The 13,105-nt window shown below is 43.3% G+C and overlaps 2 protein-coding genes across 2 annotated transcripts in view; one reads left to right on the top strand and one right to left on the bottom strand.

Annotated features, from left to right (window-relative positions):
• The first annotated feature begins 3,376 nt into the window (after nucleotides 1-3,376).
• Nucleotides 3,377-7,074, top strand: lmod2a (leiomodin 2 (cardiac) a). The gene is made up of 3 exons (XM_020593375.1): nucleotides 3,377-3,864; nucleotides 4,994-6,193; nucleotides 7,034-7,074. Exons 1-3 carry the CDS (start codon nucleotides 3,514-3,516, stop codon nucleotides 7,052-7,054), a joined length of 1,572 nt encoding a protein of 523 aa, XP_020449031.1. The 5' UTR covers nucleotides 3,377-3,513; the 3' UTR covers nucleotides 7,055-7,074.
• Nucleotides 7,075-11,299: 4,225 nt separating this feature from the next.
• wasla (WASP like actin nucleation promoting factor a) overlaps nucleotides 11,300-13,105 on the bottom strand; it is a 20,189-nt gene continuing 18,383 nt past the window's right edge. Inside the window, exons 10-12 of the mRNA XM_020593373.1 lie at nucleotides 12,686-13,098; nucleotides 12,396-12,504; nucleotides 11,300-11,877 (exon numbers count right to left, since the gene is read on the bottom strand). Coding sequence (XP_020449029.1) covers nucleotides 11,816-11,877; nucleotides 12,396-12,504; nucleotides 12,686-13,098 — 584 coding nt within the window. The 3' untranslated portion in view covers nucleotides 11,300-11,815. The remainder of the gene's footprint in view (nucleotides 11,878-12,395; nucleotides 12,505-12,685; nucleotides 13,099-13,105) is intronic.

Genomic DNA, 13,105 nt, shown 5'->3' with positions numbered 1-13,105 from the left:
TCATTTTAGAAAAGCTAAATGTTTAACAGCACAAAACAGGCAGGCTGGTCTTCCCAAGTGGAGTAATGGGATTTTTACAGCACAGCTGATGCTTTGTTTTCTAGCAACAGGTGGTGATACAGTATCTTTATGAGGCTGGGGGTGCAACTGACTTTATGAGGCTCCTGCTATAGACTTTCATTCATGACTGACCATTAGCTCATCACTGCATTTACTGCAAGTATTTACTTGGAACTGCCATAACTACAACGTTATGGCAGAATCTCCTGATGTACCAATCTGTACCTCGTAATCTAATAATACTGCACATTTCTCAGTGTCAGCATACATATTAGATTCAAGTGTGACCCATTGTCATTAAGTGAGACAATCTTAACAAAGACTTTGAGAATGTTCCACAGTTAAAAACGTTCAGACAGAAACTGTTGATGCTATGTGACTTTAATATAAGACCTTCAGGCTTGTCTTCTGAGGACAGAGACAGTGATTTAAGCCTACAACTTGTTTACTGAGACGATCTCTGATGCTACAGGAGTTCTGTGATTTCCCAGCAGCCTTCAGTAAGGTGGATGAGCACAGCTGGTATCCTCTGCACAAAGCGGCGGTCCAACCTCCAGTCCTAGTCCTAGAGACGGTGTTGCATGGTGGGAAAAAGGGCCAAATCTTTATGTCACATGACAGTCAGAAGGTTGTGATGTGATGATGACACTTTTCAAACACTAGATGGCACCATAGTGAGGTTTCATTTTTCCACCTGTTTTGCTTGAATTTAAATTAGCGCCATTTTTTCCCCAGATAGTGAGTATGCTATGTTAAATATATCAAGATAAACATGGAGGATGAGTTGCTTTTGCATCAACAGCACATTAAAGAGGAGCAGATCAGAGAACAGGGAGGTTTCTTACTAAACCAACAGATCAAATAAATGTTTATCAAAATGGTGATTTTTAAAGGTCGTTAGAAGAGCTGCCTCTGGTTCCCCTGCAGTAGAGGTAAATAAAAGTCCGGCACAGTTTGAGGAATATCGGTCCTGAGAAACAGGTTTCTACTGTCACAGTATTTGCACCACATCCTATAATTGTTCACATTATTACAACATATTGCCTGTGAACCATGAACGTCTGTGTCTTGTTTTGGAGAAGGAAATACAGTATGTCACTGGATAAGTTAAAACTTTGGCACTAAAGGAAAAGTCAGCAAATCAAAAACCTCATTAAAATTCTTCCCCTGGGAACCTTGAACACCTGCAGCAAATGTCATGGACACCATGCAGGAGATTTCAGCCTGGAACAAATAGGTGACAACATGTGTGAGCACAGTGAGAGAGGTGTGATCCGTTTCCTCTGACTGACACAGCGTGAGAGCTCACTGACTAAATTTAACCCAATGACCTGCAGAAGCAACAATAATAACATGGCTCTACATTCTGGCAGGTTACTGGACAAGCTGATATCAAAACGAGGTCACATTGTTCTGAGCGACCTCCAGACTGTTGACAGCAGCGGGAGGTCAGGTCAGGCCTGAGGCTGCTGTAACCAGCAGGTGTGCTGATGTGCTAAAACAAAGCAAAGCACATACAGATTTAAGTGAGACAAAAAAACAAGGAATTAGAGAAGGCATCACAGGATTTTCAGGTGTCATTGTTCCCCAACCTGCAGCCAGATTGTGTCTGAACAGCAGACTGACGTTCTGCTTTCATAAACTGAATCTATTTTGCCATCAGCATCTTTTCCTGTAAAACTATTGAACTAGATGTCACTACATCTGCACATCATCATTGCGAATCTACTAAAGTGCCATTTTACAGCTTGCAATTTCTCGGGTAATTAATTTCAAATGTCATTAAAAAATATATTGTACTAAACAAAACAAACTAAACTCACTACCAAAGGGACGAAACCTAAGCTTCTCTTGTTCCACCTGCAATATGACAATGACAAATTGTTGCCTTAAATACAACTGTCACTTCTCTGGTGCTTTATAACTGATATGGGTCAGATTAGTTTTATTGTATATCACACATACAGCGTGATATTTCCTTTCTCTAATTGTGTTCTTGTGGAGTACTAATTCCCCTCAGTGGGTGGGAACCACTGTGCAGCAGCAATGTTTCTGGAGCCAAAGTTAGCTACAGAAAGCACTATGTGTGACTCATCCTTACACAGAATAAACTATTTGATTCTGTGTATGTAATGCCACCCCTCTCTGAGTCTGTGCCCCAGCCTGGCCACCCACAAAATTTTCTAGATCCACCCTTTCTCCTATTACATAGATACCTGTGCTCACACCCGATGCATGCCATGCATCTTTTCACACCTCTGGAGAGAAACACACAGGAGCTGGAACATCCCTCACTCCGATCTTCTGCACTGCACCTGGAAAAAGAGACTGCGATGCAGACTGTTTGAGGGTTATTAGTTACATGTTCAGTTATTGGCAGTTTCTGCACTTTGAAGCCTGCTTAAAAGTCATCTGATAATTTAATTACCTACAATTTTAGTGATGTTTGTAATAGTGGCCTTGAAAGCAGAGTTTACAAGCTCCGTCGTCATGATATCAAACCTAACCTGTTGGTCTCAGATATCTCAGACATGTCTTTATAAAGCGATGGTGGATAGATAAGTCATGCAGAACATGCAGCAATCACCAGTTTGCTCCTTTGTTTTGTAACTAATCTGCTTCGTTTCTTAGTCTGATCTGTACATCTGACAGCAGCTGGCACAATGTGATGAAGCTAATCAGCAATAGTCCAGGTCACATGTCAAATTCACAGCAGATCACAGATCAGAATGGTGTCGTGTCTTTTCACCTCTAACAAGTTACATGATACGGCCTGGTCAACCTGCATAGTGGTGGATTCATGTTGTTACTGAGCCCGATGGTTGTCCTGACAACAGCATAACAAACCACTCTGTGATGATTAAAGCCTGATCCTTCTCGTGTTTTTGTCCATGCAAAGACAAACACCTCCAAAACCCCACTAGCGGTTTAACAGGATCATAACACACATGGACTGGAAGTAACGGCACCATCCTTAGAGACAACAAGTGTTTCCTCGACAACACCACAACCACGCTGTGTTTCTGTGTTGATGCGTTATGTAACACCACAGAGCTTCAGCTCCGGTGTCTCCCCATGGTGTTTTGTTCCTTCATTTATTTTGAGGCACGAGTTGCAGATGAGCTTTCAGGCATGAGGTGCTGAGAGGGCTCACATTCCAGCCTATCTCACTGAGGCCCCACCCAACACCCTAAAAAAAGACAGGACTCTCAGAGGCATGGAGGCCCACCTCTTTACCCCTGTCACGGCCCTCTGGCAGCTGGGACTCACCAGTCTCCCACAGCATCTCTGATCTGAATGAACCTGATGGAGGACAAGTTCATGTACAACAGCAAAAATGACAACTTAAGGAAGATTTAATCAAGTATACAAAGAGATCAAAGTGCAAGAAGGAAAGTCTGAGATACAGTGAGTGTTTGGAGTGTCCTGAGACCAGTGCAGCAGTGCAGAACCATGAGTACCTTTAGGTACCGCAGGGAGCTGAAGAAGTGGATGGTGGAGGTGGAAGAGGTGGATGAAGAGGAGCTGCTGGCCACCCTTTCCCCTGAAGAGCTCCAGGAGCTGGAGAGTGAGTTGGCCTACCTTGACCCTGACATCAACATCCCCATCGGCCTGAGGCAGAAAGACCAGACCGCCAAAGCTCCAACGGGGACCTATGACAGGGATGCTCTGCTGAAATACTGGGAGGATGACAACAAGAAGCTGCGGCAGGATGAGAAGGTGGAGTCTAATCCTGGACAGGTGAGAGGGGACATCAGTGTCCTGTCTGCAGGTTTTCTACAACACAGACAAGCAGACCAGCATGTTTGAAGGCAGCAGGAGTCACAGCATCTCTGCTGATCATTTTGCAAACATCCAACAGGTTTTCTTAAAAAAATATCTGCCTTTTGGTGCCTTCCAGGTTGCTGCAGTATCTGTGATGTAAGACCACACCAAGTTCACGTTTATCATCGGCAGGGTTTGATTGTCCAAAAATAGCTTTCCACAGCTTCATCTCAGATCATAGATGTTACAAGGAAAGTTTCAATAATGCTCCCTGGTTACACCTGCACATGATGATGGCTGATCCCTCTGCAGTCACTGTTAACAGATGATCATAGGAACAAACTAAAGTTGAAGCTGCACAGAAGGAGTGAAATTAATGTAGAAACTCTGGAAAAGGATCAGAGGTTTGTCAGTAATGCAAAGAGATAAAACAAGTAAAACCTAAGGATATGAGTACCTTCCAATTTTAATAAACATCAGCAAAGCATCTTTGCAGTTAGTCAATTGTTAAAAAAGCTAAAAAAAGGCAAACTACTGCTATGATAAACAGTGCATTACTCAGGAAAGTGGATTTAGTTATTTTAGTGTTACTTTGGAAACAGCAACACGTGCAGATAAATATGAAGGGAAAACACTGACGTGCTCATGGTGTTTACAAGCTTTGCCGCAGTAACATTTCTGCATGCAGGTATTCAAGAACCAAACAAATCTGAGAGATAAGACTAAAACGTCTCAGTTTTTACAAATAGACCAGTTTAGATCAGACAGCACTTTGAGAAAAATCAGAAAGCAAATTCAGTTTCAGTTTGGTAGTAAAGGGACATTCCACCAATCAGCTTACTGGTTGTACTTTGTCCTTTTAGTCAAATACAAATCAAATATAAGAAATATGGAAGATGCTTTTAGTTTTCAAAGTGAGAATGAGTCTCATTTATTTTTGGCATCCTCTATAATTTAATTACATGTTTATGAGTTCAAACATAAAACCACTGGTATGGACCAGTTTTATTTAAATGTGTTGCTGGAAAACAGTCTAAAAATAAAGCCTGTCTGAGAAACGTCAGCTTTAATCACTGTCTGCCAGCGTTGGAGAGGCTTCTTAATTAAAAGTCAGAGGCTGGAGAATGTCAGTGTTCAACCTCATTTTCTGTTGTGTGATCATCTGTAGGGGAGGTGGCCAGATAGGAGCAGGGGTGAGCGAGTGTCAGTGGCCAGCACCAACGCCAGCAAGACACTGAAATCTTCTTCCTGTCATTGCCCAAACAAGGGAAAGACAACACTGAATGTTTGTGCAACCAATGATTTGAAGGTTGAAAAGATAGAAAAGAAAATTGAGTGTAAAAAGGAGACTCTAATTAGGAGTAAATGTTCTCAGAACAATGGTCTGTCACAAAGCTTGAGGACTGAAACCGCAAACCAAAACCTGAATGTGAGCTCTGACAGACCGAGCGGGAACCCCGTCATCATTGACAAGGCTCTGGAGCAGATTCTGGGTGATGATCCCACTGTGACCGAAGTCAACCTCAACAACGTCGAAGACATCGCCCAGGAGACCCTGCTGCGTTTTGCTGAGGCCCTGTGCATAAACACTCATGTGCAGGTTTTCAGTCTCGCCAACACCCATGCTGACGACCGCGTTGCCTTCGCCATCTCGAAGATGCTCATTGAGAACTGCTCAATCAGAAGCCTGAATATCGAGTCCAACTTTGTGTCCGGTCAAGGCATCCTGGCTCTGCTGGCAGCACTGCAACACAACAGGACGCTGGTAGAGCTCCGCTTCCACAACCAGAGGCACATCTGCGGGGGTAGGGTGGAGATGGAGATGGTCCAGTTGCTGAGGGAGAACACCACCCTGCTCAAGCTCGGCTACCAGTTTGATCTCCCAGGCCCCAGGATGACGGCGACCAGCATCCTGACACGCAACCAGGACCAACAGCGACAGAGGAGGCTTCAACAGAAGAAGGAACAGAGCCCTCCAGAGGTATCAGGACAAGGTCCTGGATCTTCTGCAGAAAACAGACCAAAGATGCCAACACGGTCTTTTAAGGCTGTTGAAAATCAGAACAGACATCCTCCTCCTCCCTCTGTAGACCCACCAACCAGGACAATGGCAGAAACAGTCAAACAGCATGAGTGTCGGAACAGCACAAAGGGTCGGTCAAACCAGAGGAAACCCAAGTCAAATAAGCTGAAGAGCGGCTCCGATGAAAATGAGAGCGCTGATATTCTCAAAGAGCTGAAGAATGCCCTGAAACCACCACTGCAGAGGAGACGAGATGAGCTGTACCACCTCCCCCTGCCACAAAGGTCAAGCCACGATGACCTGATGGCAGCGATTCGCGGGAGTAGCATCAGGTCCCTAAAAAAGGTAAGTCTGTCACTAACTCATCATGTTTGGGGCTTGAAGAAATTGTGTATCGAGTGAACTCTCCACATAATTTAACCTCAAAAAGCCATTAGACGGCTCAGTGTGTGGGTTCACTGTCACCAGACGACAGCCTCCTCAGCTCTGGCAGGTTATAAATAGTTTGACATCTTTGATAACACTGATGGCTGAGAGTGCTGCTGGGAAGAGGGCAGAGGAGTGTGCACAGCTGTTTATCAGATCCAGCAGACATGGGTCTTCTGTGTAGGAAGATCATGTCACTGGTCCAAAATATTTTACAGGACAGGGAGAAACAGCAAATGAGTGAGAGTCAGTTCAGCTTCCTCCTCAGTAAACAAACCCGTGTGTTTGGGGAACAACATGATAGAGCAGGATGTTCACACTTAACAATCCTAAACTTGATTTTTTTTTTAAAGTTATGAAATAAGATTAAATTTAAACAAATTTTAAACTTGGTCAAAATGAACAGAAGTGGATGTGAGCTCTCACACCCACTTATAACAGTTAGATATCCGCTGGTTTCACATGCTCAGCATTAAATATGGCAGGTATTATCTTCACCAAGTTCCTCTGCTATACAAAATATTTAATACATATTTAACTTGCAATGTTGAAATAATGGGCTAATAAAAGTAAATACTTTTGTACCAGTACTTCCAAACTATCAGAAATTTTCAAAATAATTTTTTAAAATTTCCTAACTGATCTTGGCTGTTTTAATTGTCCTCACCACCTAACTAACTTTGTTTCAGAATCTGATTGAAGCTATTTTTGTCAGTCAGAAATCTGTAACTGATCAGTGTGTGATGTTTGTCGTTTCAGGTGGATGCATCACAGACCTGAACTCACCGACCAATCACGCCTGAACAGTTCTCACTTTGTACTGAAGCATTTGACTTTTAGCTCAGTTAGTCACGTTTTGACCGTGTCTTATGTAACTTGTCACAGTGTAGCAGCAGACTGCACTTCTCTGTTGCCATGAGAAACCTAATGCTTTTACTGCTGTGTAGAGAAATAAAAGCTGACGTTCTCACTCAGTCTACATGTTGAAACTAACCTCATCTCTACCAGCTTTGGATCCAGATTCAGACAGTTTACACACATTTGTAGAGAAATGTTTTCACTTCTTCCAATTACAGGCCCAGGATCTGAATAATCAGTGTGCAGAATACTCTATGACCATCAGGGAGTCTCGTGCTTGGGGGCAATTTAATCCTGTCGCAGGCCCCAGGTTAGTCTGTCTGTCACAAGCAACAGATCTACCCCTGCACAAAGAGAAACTACATAAAGTCACTTCATTTATACTTCATCACATCTTTCAGGTAACACAAACCTCTCTCTGCAGCAGTCAAAGCATTTTTGTGCACTTGTATAGTGCTTTTCTACACAGCAGCATACACAGAGCACTTACAGTACATACTTTCTGCCTGTTCACTCATTTGCTCACATGCAATATCACCGACTTTTCTACACAGCAGCATACACAGAGCCCTTACATACTTTCTGCCTGTTCACTTATTTGCTCACATGCAATATCACTGAGAGCAACTTGGAGTTCAGTGTTTTGCCCAAGGACACTTTGACACGGGGACTGGAGAAGCTGGTATCGAACTGCGGACCCTACGGTTGGGAAAGTCCACCTCCTGCCCCACAAAGCTGAATTGTGCAGTTCTAAGAACTTGAAAGTAGGTAAACATGACAAAGTTAGAAACTAACTGATTGATGGAGACTTGTCTTCTGCTTTCAAATGAAACTTAAGTTGTTTTTTGTGTTTACTTGTGTCTCGAGGTGGAGTTTGCGTTGTTTGCAAGTTGCATTTCATCTTTACTTAGTTGTAAGATGAAAGTAGAAATAGACCACATGAAATTACAGGTTCAAGAGAGAGGGGTATCGTATGCATGGTACAGGCCTACGTCATACCCAATGAGTTATCAGGATGCCTTACAGCTGCTGCTTATTGTCCATCAACATACACACACACACACACAAAAAACGGACAAAGGACAACGCAGCGAGGTAAAATAAATCATAATGTATGATGTCTGAGTGTTGGGGACTTCCACTTTCAGAAAAAGCAAATACAAGAGGGACGCAAACTGGGGCTAGGTGACATCCTGGATGAATAGCACTGTAAAGCCCACAGAGGGAACTGGAGATGACTTAACTTTTGTTTTAAACACAACCACAAGTAAAGATGAAAAAAAAAAAAAAAAAACCTTTTTGAGCTTTTTTCATTCATTCAGTGGTTTATGATTTTAGGCTGTAATGAGAATTACAGCCTCATCATTGAGAGGTAGTTTGGCTGCTACACTATATATAGTATATTTTAGTATTAAATTAAAATAAAAAAAGGTCTGCTTTGACAAAGGGTCATTCCCGCTCTCTACACAGTATATGAGCTGCCTGAATAGCATGTACTTCAAGTACCCTTATGAGAAACGTGCAATCAATACAGACACAAAAGTACCAGAAAATAACTAATAATTGACACTTTTTGCAAAAGATGAAGGGTAGCTTTGATCATGAGGAAAATGGTAAAGATGCCCATTAGTTAGGCCCTATATGTCTTATGATAATACAGAGCACTAGTTGCCCATACTGAATACTGATCACAGCTTTGCCTCCTACTGTGAACAGTAGTTTCATTTGATCTGGCTTCAACTGGCAAAGAAACAGCAGGGCTTCAGATCCTTCTGTGTGTATGAGTCAGTTTCTAATCCTGTCTACTTGCACACAGTCACTGCCAATCATTAAAACAGCTGTTCAAAGTAAATTGGTACTCCCCTCTGGGAGTTTACTCCGAGAGTGACTCCTCATTACAACAGTTCACATCTAATAAAGGAGGAAAAAGGGGTCCTGCTGCCCACTCACTAATACTCTACCCACAGTATTACTCATTATAACATGAGTCCTTTGTATATACATACAAATGGGTGACAAATTAAAAGAGAAACCAAAATAAAGGTTTGGAGAAACATAATGAATGCAAGTAGTGACATGGTTTGGCTCCACTCATACGCTTAGAGAGAAGGGACACTGCAGAACAATACATCCTGCGTGATCATGTCTATCCTGTGGTCAAATATTGACAGGAGCAGTCTCCTCCAGGATGACAGTGTCCCCCCGTCCACAGGACAAGAGGGGTCACTGACTGGTCTGATGAGGATGAGTGATGTGAACCAGATGCTGTGGCCTTCCCAGTCACCAGGTCTCAGCCCAGTTGATCAGCTATGGCAGATGTTGGAGCGACGTGTTAAGACAGCGTCTCCACCATCATCATCAAAACACCATGAGGGAACATCTGTTGGAAGAACGATGTTCACCCCTCCGCAGAATCAGTGGAGCTGTTCTGGTGGCCCAGCTCCTCACAGGGACTCTTTAGGTTGGGGTGACCTTTCATCTGTCACCTGTCTGCATTTATCTTTCCAAATACTAAGCCAGAGCTGGGAACTGGTTTGTATTTTGCAGAATAGCCATGGTAAAAAAATATGGAGCTGAGATGTTAAACTGTTGTCTGAATGCTTGACAAAACATTCACACAAAATCATAATTTAAAAGTTCACCATTTTAGGAACAGTTATACAACTTTCATACATTGGGAATGATTTGTGGTTCTGTGTCTCACTCAAGGAAACTTCCACATGGGAACACCAAGGGGATCAAACTACTGGCTATACAGAATTTCTCAACCTGTTACTGGATAATTATTACTGATAAATAAACACAAACAGCATTTGAGTGTTTAAACTGATCAAGCTGGAGCTAATTGTAACCGGTTTACATACTGGTGATTGGTTTAATATACAGTGCATCACATTTTACATGTAAAATCATAATTTGTAATAAGTGTTAACATACACAACAGTGTACGAGGAATGTCATAGACACCTGCATCACAATCCAGCACTGTCCTATCCGCAGCACCAGTGTGAGCAGGCTCGCTTGAAAAGCTCCTCGGATCCCACAGCTTGCTGACCTCTGTCTGCGTGGCACATTGGATGTGCGCTACAGGCACCAGCAGCTTGGTGTTGAAGTTCAGTTTACATATTTACCAAAGCTGATGTCACTTCTGTTATAGTTTAGGCCATCAGCGGCTTGCAGAACCACACTGGCACCATCTACAGCTACAGCTGCAGTGGATAGATGTGTCAGCATATGAAGTCAGAGTCCTACATCTGAAGTCTTCATAAAGATCCTACCAAGATTTAAAAAACACTAGCAGATAGAGAAGTACAATATTAAATCACTTATCCACTCGCTCACAGAAGAGAAGACAACATTTCTCTCTAAATATTAACATTTATTTAAGTATACAATTTAGTGTTCTCACTGCCACCCCAGCCCCATCCCTCCCCACCCTCTTCACAGGTTCACTGTCAGTATCTCGGCTTGTCGTTGCAGCATTAAGCCTCGCTGGAGGACGGTAAAAACTTGAAGACCAACAGTTAAAACAAGCGTCAGTTATTTCTTTGCCCCGTTCACAGACGGAGGATCACAGGCATCGCCAAACCCATAAGCTGCTTGCAAATGCCACATTTGGTTAATTATTTGCTTTTCTTTGTTATTCTCTACAAGGAGGCATTTACAGTCGCATTGCATAAAATTATAGCTTGTTAGCTGGAGGACAGAGGGGAACAAATGAATTATATTTTTCAGTTCTTCGCGTGGTGGAGCACTGCTGATGCTTCCTACTGCGGAAATGACAGAATGATGTCAAAACAAATACACCCGACTGGACATAGGAACAAAACTGTCATTGTTTCACAAATGCCACAGTGTGTCCGTGGGTTCATCTCTGTAGACAATCTTTGTATAAGCAAAAACTGAAATGTAGTCGGTCATGCTTATAATCACATTTAGAAGTTATCGCAACACTTTTAGTGTCCATTGTCACTGTAACCTGCTTGAAATAAACTATTTTCAACATACACTCAAAATAAAAAACAAAAACAAAAAACACCCCCAAACTATCCTAGAAGCTATGTGCAAATAAATGGTTTTAATTAAATAAAAAATAAAAGCTGAGGATCCATGTGAGGCGATGGAGCTGCCGTGTTTTGGTCAACGGACGTCTTCATGAAAAAAATGTACACGACTACAATTTATTAGGAAACTAGAAGGTATGAAAAGAAACATTAAGAAAATAGTCAACTTGCATCGAACCCGACCCACTGCCAACACCAAGAGGATCCGGCCTGTTTGGTCGCACTTTAAAGTTTCTAAAACAACAAACGAAAACATAAAGAAAGTAACACTATATTCCAAGGATCACAGGAGGACTGCAGCACCTCTCAGGGAAGCAGCTGGAGTTCGAAATGATTGATTATTAATAATGAAATGTAGTGGCTCCACATTGTGCTGATGACTGACTTAAGTGCTTTCTAGTGACAGGAAGTGGGCGGTTTTTAACAATAAGGGCATGTGATGAATGTTATAGATTTAACAGATGAGGTATTGCACAATTTAACTGTAACAATCATAAAAAAAGGGCAAAAATAAATATACAACAAATTCTTACAACATTTACATTTTAGGTTCTGGAAGATTTTTAGAAGATATTTTAGTGTCAGCTTGAGGTGCAGGGAGGGGGAAGGGGGTTGAGGACTAGTCGTCCCATTCATCATCATCCTCAAAGTCCTCGTCTTCATCGTCATCCTCGTCTTCATCTGTGGAGACGGTGAAGGGGAAACACAAAGTGAAGAGTAAGTGTTCTGACACAAAGAAAACCTGACATTTCAAGATGTTCAATTACTGGTTTTTATGCCAAGAGTCAGGTGAGACAAATGACACCATACTCTCATGACGGCATGGTAAATATTACAGCAGTCGCTAACTTAGCATAAAAGCTGGAAGCAAATAAACTGTCGTTTCCCAAGGGTTACATACCGGACTATCTGACTGGTGTTGCTCCTACACCTGGACTTTTGTGCAAATTAAACAATCAAAATCCACTGTTTGAATTTTTGACCTTCAGAGGTGGTGAAGGTGTATGTGGAGACAGCAGAGTTAGCGGTTTCCCCTGGCTCCAGTCCTTGTGCTAAGCTAAGCTAATTGGCCGTAGCCTCATACTGACTGACCAGATGTAAGAGTGGTGCAAATCTTCTCATTCAGCTCTTGAATGTGAACAAGCTTATTTCCCACAACTATTCCTGAGAACCCTAGATGCTGTGGTCAGCAGAGTTACCTGAGGAATGAATGGCTTTGCTCCTCTTCTGCATCACTTCCATGAGAGCGCCCACGATGCCCGCAGCAGGAGCTGGCGTCGGAGGGCCGGACTCTGGAAGATCTGATACCTGGAGACACACAAACAGGTGCAGTCCACTATGTGACAGGCACAGTCATGTAAATCACTGGGAGGCTTAGCTAGCACAGGCTGCTGTTGTTGAAAAGATGACATTGTGAAATACCAAACTGATCAAATGTAGGCAAATTAACTCTAAAACCTCAGCCAGCTACACATAGTGATGGTCTTACAGTCTTGAGCTGGATTCCCTGTCGGATCTGGTCGAGCAGGGCATCTCGTCCCGTGCTGGAGGCCGGTGCTCGGTGGTTCTGCTCCACCTTCTTCAGCTGGGTTCCTCCTCTGATCTGCTCCAGAAGTGCTGACTTCCTACCTGGACTCGCAGATTGAGGCGAGTCTCCACCTCCACCGATAATGTCCAGCTCTGGAGGGGGAGGGGGAGGTGGAGGAGGAGGTGGTGAAGCAATGGCAGAGTCGCCGCTGCCTGCTGGAGGTTGCTGGGCCAGTGGGGGTGGTGGAGGAGGTGGGGCTTGGGGAGCAACAGAGTAGTGCGAGGAGGTCGGAGGAGGGGGCTGGTGGTGGTGATGGTGAGGCGGAGGAGGAGGCTGGTGACCTCCTCTGGTAGGAGGAGGGGGGGGAGGCGGGGGGCCCCG

Source organism: Monopterus albus, unplaced genomic scaffold (assembly GCF_001952655.1).
Source record: "Monopterus albus unplaced genomic scaffold, M_albus_1.0 scaffold19.1, whole genome shotgun sequence".
Lineage (NCBI taxonomy): Eukaryota > Metazoa > Chordata > Actinopteri > Synbranchiformes > Synbranchidae > Monopterus > Monopterus albus.
Note: the sequence above shows the minus strand (reverse complement) of the source record. Positions and strands in the feature narration are given on the sequence as shown.